Source organism: Oncorhynchus masou, chromosome 29 (genome assembly GCF_036934945.1).
Source record: "Oncorhynchus masou masou isolate Uvic2021 chromosome 29, UVic_Omas_1.1, whole genome shotgun sequence".
Taxonomy (NCBI): domain Eukaryota; kingdom Metazoa; phylum Chordata; class Actinopteri; order Salmoniformes; family Salmonidae; genus Oncorhynchus; species Oncorhynchus masou.
In genome coordinates this window covers 18,043,372-18,061,970 of record NC_088240.1, presented here as the reverse complement: position 1 = coordinate 18,061,970, position 18,599 = coordinate 18,043,372, and the positions used below count along the sequence as shown (strand labels likewise).

The 18,599-nt window shown below is 43.4% G+C and overlaps 1 protein-coding gene across 3 annotated transcripts; it reads left to right on the top strand.

The window, feature by feature from the left end:
• Positions 1 to 5,947: 5,947 nt before the first annotated feature.
• Positions 5,948 to 16,617, top strand: LOC135519099 (B- and T-lymphocyte attenuator-like). Of its 3 annotated transcripts, XR_010452269.1 has the most exons (7): positions 5,949 to 6,260; positions 6,512 to 6,826; positions 12,108 to 12,149; positions 12,260 to 12,391; positions 12,497 to 12,534; positions 13,387 to 15,455; positions 15,522 to 16,617. XR_010452269.1 is itself a non-coding variant. In XM_064944158.1 (6 exons), the coding sequence occupies exons 1-6, from the start codon at positions 6,182 to 6,184 to the stop codon at positions 13,693 to 13,695; spliced, it is 723 nt and encodes a 240-aa protein (XP_064800230.1). In that variant the 5' UTR covers positions 5,948 to 6,181; the 3' UTR covers positions 13,696 to 16,617. The 3 variants fall into 3 exon arrangements, 2 of the variants coding, with proteins under 2 accessions (XP_064800230.1, XP_064800229.1); XM_064944158.1 differs by having other exon boundaries at positions 5,948 to 6,260; positions 6,512 to 6,634; positions 13,387 to 16,617; XM_064944157.1 differs by having other exon boundaries at positions 13,387 to 16,617.
• Positions 16,618 to 18,599: the final 1,982 nt, after the last annotated feature.

The following is an 18,599-nucleotide window of genomic DNA, read 5'->3' as shown; positions in this document are numbered from 1 at the left end:
AACATCATCACAGCTGTGTTTGCGGTCATTACTCCACTGACTTTGGTCTCACGTACAGTTGAGACTGTGACATTCAAAGGAAAGAAGGAGATATGTAAATACAGCCATTCCGCTTGAAGTGGTCTGTAATAATGCTGTGTGTTGTCGTCATAGCTACAGAGTTTTCTTCTGTTGTTACGTGGATGTACTGTATGTAATGTCATTTCATTTGGAGGTCTCACTTCACATGACGAGCCCTAGCCTAAAGCAGTGGTAAAAAAAGGACCCTCAAGTAAAATTTCAAGTCATCCAGTAAAATACTACTTGAGTAAAAGTCTAAAAGTATATTGTTTTAAATATACTTAAGTATCAAAAGTAAATGTGTAAATCATTTCAAATGCCTTATATTAAGCAAACCAGAGAGCACCATTTTCATGTTTTTAAATGTAAGGATAGCCAGGGGCACACTCCAGCACTCAGACATCATTTACAATTTCCAAATGAAGCATGTGTGTTTAGTGAGTCCGCCAGATCAGGCAGTAGGGGTGACCAGGGATGTTCTCTTGATAAGTGTGTGAATTAGACTATTTTCCTGTCCTGCTAAGCATTTAGAATGTAACAAGTACTTTTGAAAATGTATGGAGTATAAAGAGCATTACTTCCTTTAGGAATGTAGTGAAGTAAAAGTAAACATGTCACAAATATCAATGAAGGGAAAGGGGGATACCTAGTCAGTTGTACAACTGAATGCCTTCAACTGAAATGTGTCTTCCGCATTGAGCCCAACCCCTCTGAATCAGAGAGGTGCGGAGGGCTGCCTTTATAGACAGAGTACAGATACCCCAAAAAACTAAGTATTTTTACAATTTTAGACCTCTGGCCTAAAGCATATGCATTTACATTGTAGTTGCATAGGAATGTACATACTGTAGACATTACAGTGTAGTTAGATTGGTTTTAGGCCACTTCATTTAAAGTGGGATTGATTTAGATTTTTACATTAATTTAAAATGTCTTCCGTTCAGATATCAGAAATGAATTTGTTAATTTTGGCAGTGATGTCATCCTAAAGTGCATCAATAAGACTTGGAGTGAGAATCTTCATCATCTGGAGTTTAAACCTGCGTGGGAGAGTGTTGAATATACAGCGATTTTGAGAACCGATACCAGAACACATGTAATGACAGCAACGTCCTGCTCAATGCCTCCCCTGGAGAACCCTTCCTGTTTATTACAGACTTTTTCATCAAGGATGAGGGAAAGTGACAGTGGGAGATAGTTTACAAAGGAGGGAGCCACGATGCACATATACATGTGGATAAGACAACATCTCCATCTGACCTGTTTAGATTTAGTGTATTTGTTTGTGAAGGCCTGTGCCTGTTTAGATTTAGTGTATTTGTTTGTGAAGGCCTGTGCCTGTTTAGATTTAGTGTACTTGTTTGTGAAGGCCTGTGCCTGTTTAGATTTAGTGTATTTGTTTGTGAAGGCCTGTGCCTGTTTAGATGTAGTGTATTTGTTTGTGAAGGCCTGTGCCTGTTTAGATTTAGTGTATTTGTTTGTGAAGGCCTGTGCCTGTTTAGATTTAGTGTATTTGTTTGTGAAGGCCTGTGCCTTTTTAGCTTTATTTTGTTTGTGCTAAAAGCCTGTTCTTTTTCTGACATATTACTTCACAGTTCCATTGTACATTTCAGTGGCCCTTATTCCTTCCTCACCCCTGTGTTTAGCTCCTCCCAGTGTGTCTCCTGTCTGGAGTGGGAGGGGCAGTAAGAGGGTGGCTGTGCGTTTAGCTGAAGGGGGGAAACCAGCTGCCTCCATCTCCTGGAGGAACACATGGAACTCTACTTCAACCCCAGCCGGAACTATAAAGACCATACAGAACCAAGATGGCTCCTACTCTGCGGAGAGACGGTTGGTCCTGCCTGATAGTGGCTCTGAAGACCACCTGATCTGTGCTGTCATACACCCCTCCAGGGCAGAGAAGCACATTGAGACAAACCTGGCATTTTGTGGTGGGTTAATTGTATTTAGAAACATATAATATTGTGTTATATCGTATAACATATCATATCACATTCTTTCAATCCTATGTTCAGGGAAGAAGCAGTCTGGTAATTTGGGGATGGACATCTGTCACGCCCTGGTCGAAATATTTTGTGTTTGTCTTCATTTATTTGGTCAGGCCAGGGTGTGGCATGGGTTTTTGTATGTGGTGTGTTTTGTATTGGGATTGTAGCTTAGTGGGGTGTTCTAGTTAAGTCAATGGCTGTCTGAAGTGGTTCTCAATCAGAGGCAGGTGTTTATCGTTGTCTCTGATTGGGAACCATATTTAGGCAGCCATATTCTTTGAGTGTTTCGTGGGTGATTGTCCTTAGTGTCCTGATGCCCTGTGTTTATTTACACCAGTATAGGCTGGTTCGGTTTTCGTTACGTTCTTTGTTTTGTAATTGATTCGTGTTTTACGTTTGTTTATTAAACATGGATCCCAATCTACACGCCACATTTTGGTCCGACTCTCCTTCCCACCTAGAAAGCCGTAACATCTCTCATATCCTGACGGTTGCAGGCATCTGCACAATTCCTATCCTCCTGACCATGGCGTAGTGAGAGGAGGATGCAAGGTGAATTACAGCAATACACACACATCCAGACACACACCTTCGGTATGTTGTGTCATCTGCAGTACGTCTGTGGCTTTGTGACTGCCTCATTTTGCTTGCAGAAACCATCTCAGGGATCAGAAGTGGAACTGAGTGAGCTGAGAATACAGGAAGCTGACGTAAAACAAAGAGGCAGTATGTGTGAGCCTCTATGATGATGTGATATCATTTTCATTCAATTGTAACAGCTGTGTAACAACTATTTGACTGTCTTTTAAATAATATATTTTGAGGCATAAAGTTCAATGAGACATTTATTTCAACTGTAGCTGTTGAATACATCTCAGTTACTTAAACTACTACTAAATAAATCTGTTAATCAAGAACAGAACAGTGCTTCACTAATTTATTTACCAAAAAATGCCACTCTTGTAACTTACTATAAAGGTCTGGGGGAAAACAGTAGCCACTGATGAGATCTGATAGTGACAAAGGTGGATGTTTCTTACCACTGGGGTGGTGTAGTTGCTAAATTAAAGCTAGCAGCATGGTCAATCTGGCATCTGCATTGGTCATACAGCATTTACTGTGATGCAGACTCTGCAGAAGTCAGGGCATTCATACATCTTCGTGGTGCAGAGTTGTTGTGAAGGAAGTCGTCAAGGAAGGGTGTTCGTGTTTATACAGGACGTACCACCCCCACCTACCGCCAACCAATCATGTTAATGAGGAGCTATACAGATTTATATGGAGCCCTCTACAATGCTGCAACATTTGTGAGGCACACAGCATTGCTGTACAGAGCTTGATTTGGCCTCCGCAGACCTCTGGAGGTTCCACGATAGCACCACACCCTCCATACGGAGCCTCCAGACCTGTATAAATCGGCTTATAATGTGACCCCGTCACCATGTTTAGACACAGGTGGGTAAAAAGATGGTTACCGGTAGCTAATTTAACCGTTTAATGCAGTGGCCTAAATCAGGGTCACAGAGTGTTTCTTGGTAGTCTGAAACTAATCTACTTTTAAACAACAGTATACATCTCACACACATGGTTATGGGCTGAGAAAAAGAAGACACCTGTTCCATTTCATATATGTAATGAAACAGTTCAACCTTCTATTTCACCTTTATTTAACCAGGTAAACTAGTTGAGAACAAGTTCTCATTTACAACTGTGACCTGGCCAAGATAAAGGAAAGCAGTTCGACAAAAACAACATAGAGTTACACATGGAATAAACAAGCCTACAGTCAATAACACAATAGAAAAAATAAAGTCTATATACAGTGTGTGCAAATGGCGTGAGGTGGTAAGGCAATAAATAGGCCATAGTAGCAAGTAATTACAATTTAGCAAATTAACACGAGGGATAGATGTGCAGATGATGATGTGCAAGTAGAACTACTGGTGTGCAGAAGAGCAGAAAAGTAAATCAAAACAATATGGGGATGAGGTAGGTAGATTGGATGGGCTATTACAGATGGGCTGTGTACAGCTGCAGTGATCGGTTAGCTGCTCAGAGAGCTGATGTTTAAAGTTAGTGAGGGAAATGTAAGTCTCCAGCTTCAGCGATTTTTGCAATTCGTTCCAGTCATTGGTAGCAGAGAACTGGAAGGAAAAGGGGGTGTTGGCTTTGGGGGTGACCAGTGAGATATACCTGCTGGAGCGCGTGGGTGGGTGTTGATATCGTGACCAGTGAGCTGAGATAAGGCGGAGCTTTACCTAGCATTGACTTATAGATGAACTGGAGCCAGTGGGTCTGGCGGCGACGAATATGTAGAGATGGCCAGCCAATTAGAGCATACAGGTTGCAGTGGTGGGTGGTATACGGGGCTTTGGTGACAAAATGGATGGTGCTGTGATAGACTGCATCCAGTTTGCTGAGTAGAGTGTTAAAGGCTATTTTGTAAATGACTTCGCCAAAGTCAAGGATCGGTAGGATAAACCCTTTTACTGGGGTGTGTTTGGAGGCCTGAGTGAAGAAGGCTTTTTTTATTTACCTTTATTTAACCAGGCATGTCAGTTAAGAACAAATTCTTATGTTCAATGATGGCCTAGGTACAGTGGGTTAAATGCCTGTTCAGGTGCAGAAGGACAGATTTGTACCTCGTCAGCTTGGGGATTTGAACTTTCAACCTTTCAGTTACTAGTCCAACGCTCCAACCACTAGGCTACCACGCCGTGTACAAAAGATAGCCCTATTTGGTAAAATACCAAGTCCATATTATGGCAAGAACAGCTCAAATAAGCAAAGAGAAATGACAGTCCATCATTTACTTTAAGACATGAAGGTCAGTCAATTCTGAGAATTTCAAGAACTTTTAAAGTTTCTTCAAGTGCAGTCGCAAAAACCATCAAGCGCTATGATGAAACTGGCTCTCATCAGGACCACCACAGGAACGGAAGACCCAGAGTTATCTCTGCTGCAGAGGATAATTTCCTTCAGAGTTACCAGCCTAAGACATTTCAGCCCAAATAAATGCTTCACAGAGTTCAAGAAACACATCTCAACATCAACTGTTCAGAGGAGACTGTGTGAATCAGGCCTTCAGAGTCGAATTGCAGCAAAGAAACCACTACAAAAGGACACCAATAAGAACAAGAGACTTACTTGGTCCAAGAAACACGAGCAATGGACATTAGACTGGTGGAAATCTGTCCTTTGGTCTGAGTCCAAATGGTCCCAACCGCCGTGTCTTTGTGAGATGCGAAGTAGGTGAACGGATGATCTCCGGATGTGTGATCCCACCGTGAAGCATGGAGGAGGAGTTGTGATGGTGTGCGGGTGCTTTGCTGGTGACACTGTCTGTGATTTATTTAGAATTCAAGGCACACTTAACCAGCATTGCTACTACAGCACTCTGCAGCGATACATCATCCCATCTGGTTTTCTCTTAGTGGGACAATCGTTTGTTTTTCAGCAGATGGCTACTTTGAAGAATATAACTAAAATATATCTAAAATATGTTTTGATTTGTTTAATGCTTTTTTGGTTACTACATGATTTCAAATGTTTTATTTCATAACTTTGATATCTTCACTATTATTCTACAATGTGGAAAATAGTAAAAATAAAGAAAAACCCTTGAATGGTACTGTACATCACAGAAGCCTGAATTGTAACAAAACTGTTGGACATAGATTCACTGGATTGTTTAAGCAAAACAATTATGAAATTCTGAAAAATATTAATAGCATTCCACCCATGAGGCCACTAGTTCATTTGACTGCAGGAAAGGGCTGCTAAATCAATTGAATGAGCAACATTTATGCAAAGTCCTCCAACGTACCCCTGAAGAGACATGGAATAAGAAGACAGACACATGGGTGTAGCCCTATGATACGAAACACAACCCAACATCGGTAGCAACAGAAAATTTGGCTATGTCAGGTATGCTGATGTCGTAGGGCAGGAAGTGAAAACCTCTAAGATACGCAGGAGAGAGAGAGAAGGAGAGAGAGTGAGAGAAAGCGAGAGATCGACAGTACATATCATCAGTGTCACTTCATATGCGTATACACAGAGGGTTTGCTCTAACTGAGTGACACGGACATTACCTGTTTTGAGAGCTCATAAGACATTGCATCTTTGCTCTGATGTACCGTCCGCGTTCTGACCACATCCTGCTGGTCCTATGCCTCCTGTTTCTGCTCTGTGTCCATGGCAACGCTCAAGGTAAGATGCCAATTTGTGTCATACCATGCAAAACCAATCATTTCTGTGCTACATTATGATCAACAAAAAATACAGTTCAAGAGGGGTGATGGACAGTATCAAAAACTTCTCAACTGACGTTTGAATGAAGTATGAGAGGTCATCATGTTTTAATTGATGTTCTATGATCAATGTGATCCAGTGTGATCTACAGCATGAGCAGTATGAATCATCAGTCATTAATTTCAGCTGATTCCACTATCTTTTTTCAGACCAAGGCCCTACATGTGAGCTGAGAGTGAAAAGAAACACCATTTGGAATGCTGTCCCTCAGAAAGCCCTAACAATCATCTGCCCTTTGAGACACTGTGGAGAAAAGCTACACGCCACCTGGTGTAAATATGTGCATCGATTAAACTGTGAACAGATACATGAGACAGAGCAAGTCACATTTGGATGGAGGCAAAAAGATATTTGGATTTTGGATTTTAAAAAGATATCTATCAATGACGATGGTTTGTACAGATGTGGAGTTTCTGAAAACGGGTCAACATATGTTAGCCATGCTATCAAAGTCTCTGTCTCAGGTAACCAACCAAAGCTAATTTAATCTTTCAATCTAATGTCTTAGAATGGATCGATAGATACTAAGTTGTTCTGGAAGCCTTGGCATTAAGCCCTGGCATTTTAGCCACACATTACCGCTCGTGCACCATCATGCGCTATTACATTTAGAGCCAATCTATTAAGGAACTGGAAACACATCTGTGTTGCCATGTTTTCTTCCTAACTCCACTGCACTCACCTCTGAACTGCCTCTGCTAAGCCTCCCCCATACAGTTAGTTACCTTACATATATAATATAGAGCCAAAATGGTCAAACTGACAGTACATCTGTGTCAGTGTGTGTCTCTCTCTATTCCTACCTCCACTGCACTTGACTGCTGAGCTGTCTGGAACAGTAGCTGTCTGTGCTGCTAAGACTAGCATAACTGGGACCAGAAGACCAGGGGACCACACTGCCTGTGCTGGGCCCAGCAGTCCCCTAGGGTAACAATTTATTTAATGGTCCATAATAAACCATTATTAAGGCATTTATAAGGCATTTACAAAGTGTTTGCTCACCATTTATGACTCATTACTCCCATATTTGTAAATGTTAGTAAGCTAGTTAATCACACATTCACACATATATTAACATCCTGTGTTGTGTGTCCTTTACCAGGTACTGCAGGAATGTCTAGCCATGGCATGCTCATCTTTTTCCCTGAGAAATTACATTGGTCACTCAAAACATTTATAAAGTATTTAGCTAACAGAACTTGCCATTGGAACACAGGAGTGATGGTTGCTGATAATGGGCCTCTGTACGCCTATGTAGATATTCCATAAAAAAATCTGCCGTTTCTAGCTAAAATGGTCATTTCCATCATTAGCAATGTCTACACTGTATTTCTGATCAATTTGATGTTATTTTAATGGACAAAAAAATGCTATTTTCTTTCAAAAACCCCAAAGTGAGTCCAAACTTTTGAACAGTAGTGTATGTATACATGTAAATATATATATACACAGGAGATAGGTTGGAGAAGGTTTGAGCAGAGGGAAGAGATGATAGGATGGAAGAGGAGAGAGTAGCGGGGGAGAGAGAGCGAAGGTTGGGACGGCGCGATACCATCCGAGTAGGGGCAGTGTGGGAAGTGTTGGATGAGAGCGAGAGGGAAAAGGATACAAGGTAGTGGTCAGAGACTTGGAGGGGAGTTGCAATGAGGTTAGTGGAAGAACAGCATCTAGTAAAGATGAGGTCGAGCGTATTGCCTGCCTTGTGAGTAGGGGGGGAAGGTGAGAGGGTGAGGTCAAAAGAGGAGAGGAGTGGAAAGAAGGAGGCAGAGAGGAATGAGTCAAAGGTAGACGTGGGGAGGTTAAAGTCGTCCAGGACTGTGAGAGGTGAGCCGTCCTCAGGAAAGGAGCTTATCAAGGCATCAAGCTCTTTGATGAACTCTCCGAGGGAACCTGGAGGGCGATAAATGATAAGGATGTTAAGCTTGAAAGGGCTGGTAACTGTGACAGCATGGAATTCAAAGGAGGCGACAGACAGATGGGTAAGGGGAGAAAGAGAGAATGACCACTTGGGAGAGATGAGGATCCCGGTGCCACCACCCCGCTGACCAGAAGCTCTCGGGGTGTGCGAGAACACGTGGGCGGACGAAGAGAGAGCAGTAGGAGTAGCAGTGTTATCTGTGGTGATCCATGTTTCCGTCAGTGCCAAGAAGTCGAGGGACTGGAGGGAGGCATAGGCTGAGATGAACTCTGCCTTGTTGGCCGCAGATCGGCAGTTCCAGAGGCTACCGGAGACCTGGAACTCCACGTGGGTCGTGCGCGCTGGGACCACCAGATTAGGGTGGCCGCGGCCACGCGGTGTGCAGCGTTTGTATGGTCTGTGCAGAGAGGAGAGAACAGGGATAGATAGACACATAGTTGACAGGCTACAGAAGAGGCTACGCTAATGCAAAGGAGATTGGAATGACAAGTGGACTACACGTCTCGAATGTTCAGAAAGTTAAGCTTACGTAGCAAGAATCTTATTGACTAAAATGATTGAAATGATACAGTACTGCTGGAGTAGGCTAGCTGGCAGTGGCTGCATTGTTGACTTTGTAGGCTAGCTGGCAGTGGCTGCGTTGTTGACACTACACTAATCAAGTCGTTCCGTTGAGTGTAATAGTTTCTACAGTGCTGCTATTCGGGGGCTAGCTGGCTAGCTAGCAGTGTTGATTACGTTACGTTACGTTAAAAGAACGACAATAGCTGGCTAGCTAACCTAGAAAATCGCTCTAGACTACACAATTGTCTTTGATACAAAGATGGCTATGTAGCTAGCTAGCTACGATCAAACAAATCAAACCGTTGTACTGTAATGAAGTGAAATGAAAATGTGATACTACCTGTGGAGCGAAGCGGAATGTTGACCGGGTTGTTGACGTTCTATTCGGTAGACGTTGGATAGCTGTTGGCTAGCTAGCTAGCAGTATCTCCTACGTTAAGGACGACGTTAAGGACGACAAATAGCTGGCTAGCTAACCTCGGTAAATTAAGATAATCACTCTAAGTCTACAAACTCTAAACTACACAATTATCTTGGATACGAAGACAGCAAAGACAACTATGTAGCTAGCTAACACTACACTAATCAAGTCGTTCAGTTGAGTGTAATAGTTACTACAGTGCTGGTATTCGGTAGACGGTGGACGTTAGCTAGCTGCTGGGCAGATAGCAGTGTAGACTACGTTAGGACGACGAAATACGATAATTACGCAATTATCTTTGATACAAAGACGGCTAATAAACCCATGTCACACCCTGGCCTGACCCAATAAATGAAGATAAACATAACAAATATAGACCAGGGCGTGACAGAACCTCCCCCCTAAGGTGTGGACTCCCAGACGCACATCAAAACAATAGGGAGGGTCCGGGTGGGCGTCTGTCCATGGTGGCGGCTCCGGCTCCGGCGCGGGATGTGGAACCCACTCTATAAATGTCTTAGTCCCCCCTCCTCGCGTCCTTGGATAGTCCACCTTCGCCGCCGACCATGGCCTAGTAGTCCTCACCCAGAACCCCACTGGACTGAGGGGCAGCTCGGGACTGAGGGGCAGCTCGGGACTGAGGGGCAGCTCGGGACTGAGGAGCAGCTCGGGACAGAGGGGCAGCTCGGGACAGAGGCAGCTCTTGACTGAGGGGAAGCTCGGGACTGAGGGGAAGCCCAGCACTGAGAGGAAGCTCAGCCAGGTATTTGGATCCGGCAGATCCTGGCTGGTTGACGGTTCTGGAAGATCCTGGCTGACTGGCAGATCTGGAATAATCTGGTTGACTGGCAGATCTGGAAGAGTCTGGCTGACTGGCGGATCTGGAAGAGTCTGGCTGACTGGCGGATCTGGAAGAGTCTGGCTGACTGGCGGATCTGGAAGAGTCTGGCTGACTGGCGGATCTGGAAGAGTCTGGCTGACTGGCGGATCTGGAAGAGTCTGGCTGACTGGCGGCTCTGGCTGCTCCATGTAGATTGACAGCTCTGGCGGCTTCTTGCAGACTGACAGCTCTGGCTGCTCCATGCAGACTGGCAGCTCCATGCAGACTGACAGCTCCTTGCAGACTGACAGCTCCATGCAGACTGGCATCTCTGGCTGCTCCATGCAGACTGACAGCTCTGGCTGTTCCATGAAGACTGATAGCTCTGGCTGCTCCATGTAGACTGACAGCTCTGGCTGCTTCATGTAGACTGACAGCTCTAGCTGCTTCATGTAGACTGACAGCTCTGGCTGCTCCATGTAGACTGACAGCTCTGGCTGCTCCATGTAGACTGACAGCTCGGGCTGCACTAAACAGGCGGGAGACTCCAGCAGCGCTGTAGAGGAGGAAAGCTCTGGCTGCGCTAAACAGGCGGGAGACTCCAGCAGCGCAGGAGAGGCGAGAGGCTCCGACAGGTCTGACTCCTGACTATGCCACACTCTCCCTGAGCCCCCCCCCAATACATTTTTGGGGCTGACTCTCGGGCTTCCATCCGCGTCGCCGCGCTGCCTCCTCATACCAGCGCCTCTCAGCTCTCGCCGCCTCCAGTTTTTCTTTGGGGCGGCGATATTCTCCAGGCTGACCCCAGGGTCCTTCTCCGAACAATTCGTCCTCCCATGTCCATTCCTCTCTTTGCTGCACCTGCCGGTTACCACGCCGCTTGGTCCTGTTGTGGTGGGTGATTCTGTAACGGCTTTCTTCTGTTGAAGGAGGAGCGGACCAAAATGCAGCGTGGTATTTTTGAGACATGTTTAATGAAGAACGAAAAAACACGAACAATACAAAAACAACAAACGGAACGTGAAAACCTAAAACAGTCCTATATAGTGAAGACACAGAGACAGGAACAATCACCCACAAAAACACTCACAGAATATGGCTGCCTGAGGCGGTTCTCAATCAGAGTCAGGTGATTATCGTTGTCTCTGATTGGGAACCATATTTAGGTAGCCATATTCTTTGAGTGTTTTCGTGGGTGATTGTTCCTGTCTCTGTGTCTTCACCAGATAGGACTGTTTAGGTTTTCACGTTTCCGTTTGTTGTTTTTGTATTGTTCGTGTTTTTTCGTCATTCATTAAACATGTCTAAAAAATACCACGCTGCATTTTGGTCCGCTCCTCCTTCAACAGAAGAAAGCCGTTACACCCCCTTCCCTAATTAGGTTATAGCAAGTTAATAGCTGTCATATCTGTTACCCAGAATCCCCTTCCCTAATTAGGCCTAGGTGTTATTTAGCCTACTATTTCATACCATATACTGGTAGCAGTTGACAAAATCTGTGTCAGTGTCTGTCTTTCTCTGTTTTGTCCCAACCTTGCCTGCACTGTCTTTTACAGCAGCAGCTGATCTGTTGGTGCTAAGCTTAGCATCATTTATCAGCACAGACACAGGCACAGCATTCGGTCCAGCAGAATCAGAACTTTTTGAAAATAAGGTGGTTAATTTCACACATTTAGCAGTGTTGGCCTCAAGCTTTTATTCGATCTCTAACTTTTCCGGCACCGTTTTTCCGTTTTTTGCGATCCATGATCGAGGCTGACGGATGACACAGTCTGAGCTGGTCTCTTTGCTGATGTGCATTTGACTTTGAATGTGCATTTTTGTGTGACCTCAGCTCAGCCCACTTGTCAGGCAAATGTTCAAATATATTATTATGATAACATAATAATATACAGGCCCATCGACCACTGGCAGTGCCCCTTTTTAGTTTTTTGTTCCCCCCCAAAAATACATTTGTCGATTTGTCGAACATTTGTTGAATTGCCAGATGGCTAATCCGCTTATGCAAACTTCTTTCTATAGATAGCAACCTGGAGATTACAAGCACAGCAGACCACAACACAAGTAAGACAACTTTTTATGAATTTAACCAGGCATTCAGTCACATTACATTAACTAGTAGGCCTATGTGACAACTGTGTCTGGCGTTAAGACCTCTCTTACTACTCTGACAGATGACTCAACGGATGCAAAGCGTGATAGGAATGATCCAAGCTTCATGCCTTATGTTTCCATCTGTGTGGGAATAGTAGTCCTGGTGGTCATTGTGACAGCATTTTCTTTCTTCTGTCTACATGCATATAAAGGTGAGTAACGCTATTGATTTAATACTGAAAATGTATGTTTTTTTACAAGTTTGAAATAAAGAACAAATTAAAATGTTACGTTTCTACAATGGATATCTTTTTCAGGACCAAGCAGGTCAACCGAAAATAGAACAAAGAAGCAGGTAAACCAATAAAATAATTGTATTTCTTACAGCATCTCATAATTAACCAACATGTCATCTGTTAACATGACAATACTGGTCCTAAGTACACCTGCTTGCATGTGAAGGCTAAACGTAACGAAGTGTAGCATTGCTATGCTGCCATGTCTAAATGCCTCTGTCTAAATCAGAGATGGGCAACTTTGATGGGGGTGGGTGTGAACTCACAATCCACAGTCGCTTGCAGGTCTTCTTACCCACGTCCATACACATCCACACACTAGCCTTTTGAGGGACCTAAGTGCAATTATACACATTTTGCCATGGGGCTTAGAGAAAATTGAGCCGTTTTAAAGCAAGTTTGCTGCAATTCTGCACATTTTACCATGGTGCGGAGAGGAGATTTTGCGATTTTATAACATCTTTTGATGCAAGTTTTACAGCTAAATCAAAAAAGTCTAGCAATTTTACATCTCATTTCCTTTAATTCTACACATTTTGATTTGCCGTTTTTAATATGATATCAGTAATTTGATCATTACTAATAGAAGTTTAGATAGCTGGCTCGACTAATTTACCAATCTAAAACATTTGAGCTGACATCGGCTGATTGAGTGACTGTCAGTGACTGACATAACAAGAGAAAAACTGCTGATGCACAACCACATTTTGAAATTGCACCTCGTGTATTCTACTATTCTAACTCTCAACAGTAAGTTGAGACCCCGCCTGAATTTTCTTTCTCCAAAAATAATAATAACAATAATATGAATGATATTTTGGGGAGGAGGGACTGGTCCACGGGCCTTAAAAAGGGGGGCCGCCAGATGCCCATCCCTGGTCTAAATGTCTCTTGCTGTGTTTATGACACAGGAGATGTCCACACTGGCAGCACCATGTCCAGACCTCTCCTTCAACCCAGAGGGAACCTTTCCATCATCACCATCCACCCCAAACCCCATACAGCCTGCCAATCTCTATGACAACGGTCTCTACTGTAACCGCATCAATGGGAAAAATGGAGCTCTACCATCCTCCAACAACAGAGCAGGAGGTCAAGTATCAAGCCACCTTGTGTATGCTTCCCTGAACCACGAGACCACCAGGGGGTCACTGAGATCACCCCATATTTCAACCCCGCAGGATACGTTCTCTGAGTACGCAGCCATCCGGGTCTACTAAGCTCTGAGAGAGACCTCAGCCAGACCCTAACAGTACAGTGCTGTAAGTTGTGTTCTTTGATGGTTGTTTTCACACAGAGGAAGAGGAAAGCTGAACATTTTTGTTTATGAAAATTTGACTCATCGGGGATCTGTTTTCATATTATATATTTTGGGGGCACTTTATATAATTGTCACGCACTCAATGACACACACTTCCTGGTGTAATTGCAACGGTGAGCAATGGGTTAACCGCAGTGCAAAAGTGTTTCAGAGAAGAAGATGTAAAGGTGGAGGGTGACTGAGAGGTGTTAGAACTAGAGAGCATGTGCTTCTGAGTGAACATCCTTCACATCACACCTCAGAGTTAGAGGAGCAAAGGTGTTGGTAACTCTCACTTCAAGATATTTCACACATAATGATGGGAAAACCATAATTTGTTAATTACTATCAAGAAATACATGATATTTTCAAAGTATGTGGACACCCTTTCAAATGAGTGGATTTGGCTATTTCAGCCACAATCATTGCTAACAGGTGTATAAAATTGAACACAGCCATTCAATCTCCATAAACAAACACTGTCAGTAGAATGGCCTTACTGAAGAGCTCAGTGACTTTCAACATGGCATCGTTATAGAATTCCACCTTTCCAACAAGTTAGTTTGTCAAATGTCTGCCCTGCTAGAGCTGCCCCGGTCAACTGTAAGTGCTGTTATTGTTAAGTGAAACGTCTAGGAGCAAAAAAATCGCACAGAACGGGACCGCCGAGTGCTGAAGAGCAGCTTGTAAAAATCGTCTCTCCTCGGTTGCAACACTCACTTCCCGAGTACCAAACTGCCTCTTCAAGCACTGTCAGCTTTTCGTCAAGAGACTCATGAAATGGGTTTCCATGGCCTAGCAGCTGCACACAAGCCTAAGATCACCATGCGCAATGCCAAGTGTTGGCTAAAGTGATGTAAAGCTCGCCGCCATTGTACTCTGGAGCAGTGGAAATGTGTTCTCTAGAGTGATGAATCACGCATCACCATCTGGCAGTACGATGGATTAATTTGTTTTTGGGGCTGATTTTAATAGTCTAGGCCAGCAAAATTGCTGCAGCAATGTCACAACATCTTTTTTTCTTCTTTTTTTTTCTACTGTGTTATTGACTTGTTTATTGTTTACTCAATGTGTAACTCTGTGTTGTCTGTTCACACTGCTATGCTATATCTTGGCCAGGTCGCAGTTGCAAATGAGAACTTGTTCTCAACCAGCCTACCTGGTTAAATAAAGGTGAAATAAAAAATAAATAAAAAATAGTGGAAAGCCTTCCCAGAAGAGTGGAGGCTGTTTTGGCAGCAAAAAGTTGACCAACTCCATATTATGATTTCGGAATGAGATGTTCGATGAGCAGGTGTCCACATACTTTTGGTCTTTTAGAGTGTATTTTAATGATAAAATCCATTAGCTATTTTGGTGATTATAAGTGAGGATATAAAAGTGGGAAATGATTCATACCTAACATTTTATGACTCTGTGTGTGTTTAGGTGTGTGTGTGTGTGTTTGTGTTTGTGTGTGTGTGTGTGTGTGTGTGTGTGTGTGTGTGTGTGTGTGTGTGTGTGTGTGTGTGTGTGTGTGTGTGTGTGTGTGTGGGTCTGCTTGTGACTCACTCAGTAAGTGATATATATGTACATGAACAAGTTCATGTGTTAGCAAGTGTGTGCTGGCTACAGGTTAATGTGTTTGCATGCGTGTGCTGGCTACAGGTTAATGTGTTTGCATGCGTGTGCTGGCTACAGGTTAATACGTTAGCAAGTGTGCGCTGGCTACAGGTTAATATGTTAACATGCGTGTACTGGCTACAGGTTAATGTGTTTGCATGCGTGTGCTGGCGACAGGTTAATGTGTTTGCATGCGTGTGCTGGCGACAGGTTAATGTGTTTGCATGCGTGTGCTGGCTACAGGTTAATGTGTTTGCATGCGTGTGCTGGCGACAGGTTAATGTGTTTGCATGCGTGTGCTGGCGACAGGTTAATGTGTTTGCATGCGTGTGCTGGCTACAGGTTAATGTGTTTGCATGCGTGTGCTGGCTACAGGTTAATGTGTTTGCATGCGTGTGCTGGCTACAGGTTAATGTGTTTGCATGCGTGTGCTGGCGACAGGTTAATGTGTTTGCATGCGTGTGCTGGCTACAGGTTAATGTGTTTGCATGCGTGTGCTGGCTACAGGTTAATGTGTTTGCATGCGTGTGCTGGCGACAGGTTAATGTGTTTGCATGCGTGTGCTGGCGACAGGTTAATGTGTTTGCATGCGTGTGCTGGCTACAGGTTAATGTGTTTGCATGCGTGTGCTGGCTACAAGTTAATGTGTTTGCATGCGTGTGCTGGCGACAGGTTAATGTGTTTGCATGCGTGTGCTGGCGACAGGTTAATGTGTTTGCATGCGTGTGCTGGCTATGACTGTTTCTCTATGGCTATATTAAGTTGACTGTTTCTCTATGGCTATATGATGACGACTGTTTCTCTATGGCTATATGAAGATGACTGTTTCTCTATGGCTATATGAAGATGACTGTTTCTCTATGGCTATATGAAGATGACTGTTTCTCTATGGCTATATGAAGATGACTGTTTCTCTATGGCTATATGAAGATGACTGTTTCTCTATGGCTATATGAAGATGACCTTTTCTCTATGGCTATATGAAGATGACTGTTTCTCTATGGCTATATGAAGATGACTGTTTCTCTATGGCTATATGATGATGACGGTAATACTTTGCGTAACTGTGATGTTATGTTGGTGTGGCATGATTGTGATCAAGCGGAACATACAGTGACACATTTTAGTCTCAGTTATTGTTGGGTTGGAAACATGTTACAGTAGTTTGAAACCTCACAATTTAAAATTAAGGTTACATGATCACTATGCATCTCAACTCAATTACAATACATTCACCAGAGACTAGTGACTAGTCCCTCATTGTGTTGTAAATTGTGACAGAGTCATAAAGTATTACCATATGAAGAAGGAATGGCTGGTTTTTGAGAGTGCAGAATGAAGCTTTGGTCTTGTCTTACTGGTAATATATTTGGTCCCTAAACTGCTTCTGTATGTGTTCTGGTAAAATCCTGAGTGAGTGAGTGAGTGGTTACTGTAAAGTACTGGGGTTTTCTTTGTGCACCAGATACAGACCCTGTCCTGCACAAGGCTGTGTGCTTGTGGTTTAAAAACACAGTGCACAGGAAGTGCTAGGAGCAGCCCACCACACCAAGACAGCGAGAAACTCGATGCTCTTAGAGATGACGTTTATTCAGAGAGAAACTCTATGCTCAAATAGATTGTTTATTCAGACATAAACTCTATGCTCAAATAGATTGTTTATTCAGAGAGAAACTCTATGCTCATAGAGATGATGTTTATTCAGAGAAACTCTATGCTCATAGAGATGATGTTTATTCAGAGAAACTCTATGCTCAAAGAGATGATGTTTATTCAGAGAAACTCTATGCTCATAGAGATGATGTTTATTCAGAGAAACTCTATGCTCATAGAGATGATGTTTATTCAGAGAAACTCTATGCTCATAGAGATGATGTTTATTCAGAGAAACTCTATGCTAAGAGAGATTATGTTTATTCAGAGAGAAACTCTATGCTCAGAGAGATTATGTTTATTCAGAGAGAAACTCTATGCTCAGAGAGAGTATGTTTATTCAGAGAGAAACTCTATGCTCAGAGAGAGTATGTTTATTCAGAGAGAAACTATATGCTCAGAGATGATGCACTATGGAAATTATCCTGCCAGTGTCGAACCAATGCAAGTTGTCTTGTTTTCTGATTTGACTTATAAAACTTATTGAGACACAAAATATACAAACTCTTCAGCCTAATTATGCCATTACATTATTGTCATAATTGCTGACACATCCATTAGCCTAACAATCTCAGAAGAGGTCCCATTCTTATCAGTGTAATGGATTTTTATTAGTCTATAAGATAGTCATTTTGAGCCATAAATAAGTAACCTAGGTGTTTTTTGAGAGCAGACCACTGAATGTACCTTGATGCTGTGTTACTTCCAGCTACTGCCTGCCCCCATGTGGTCGTTTGTTGTTATTACAGCATAATGCTCCACCATCATCATTTCTAAGGCAATAGAGCAAAAGCTAGTACAGGACATTAAGACAAGCTGAGACATGAGGACATACATTATAACTCTGAGACCATCTTAGGTTTATTGAAAATGCCATGAATACAAGGGTTAATGAACTCCATCTCCCTTCAGATTTGGTTGAATGGAATTTCTCTTCCTACTATGGATGTCTGTCAGTCACAGACCACACACACTGCCCTTTGTCCTTGTAACACACACACACACACAATCAGCCCCCACTCTCATATCTGCTCGTTGGCCTTAGTGGACACACTAGTGGCAATGTATGTTTTCTTTAGAGGACAAAGCCCTCGTTCAGCCGCCAGAGGGGTGGCGAGAACACGCCATCTGAGGAAAGAAGGGAGGGAGGGAGGTGTGGATGGATGGATAGATGGATAGATGGATGGATGGATGGATGGATAGATGGAGGGGTGGTAGATGGGTGGATAGATGGATGGATGGATGGATGGAGGGGTGGTAGATGGGTGGATAGATGGATGGATGGATGGATGGATGGAGGGGTGGATGGATGGATGGATGGATGGATAGATGGATGGATGGATAGATGGAGGGGTGGTAGATGGGTGGATAGATGGATGGATGGATGGATGGAGGGGCGGTAGATGGGTGGTGAGAGAGAAATGGCAGACTGCATCCAGATTGAGGTCAATCATGTGACTTCATCGCACTACAGTCCCAGAAACCTTATGACAGGGTGGACAAGATGTGTAAGAGGGGTATGACTGTGGGATTGGTCCAAAATCAACCCTAACAACACACTACACCCAG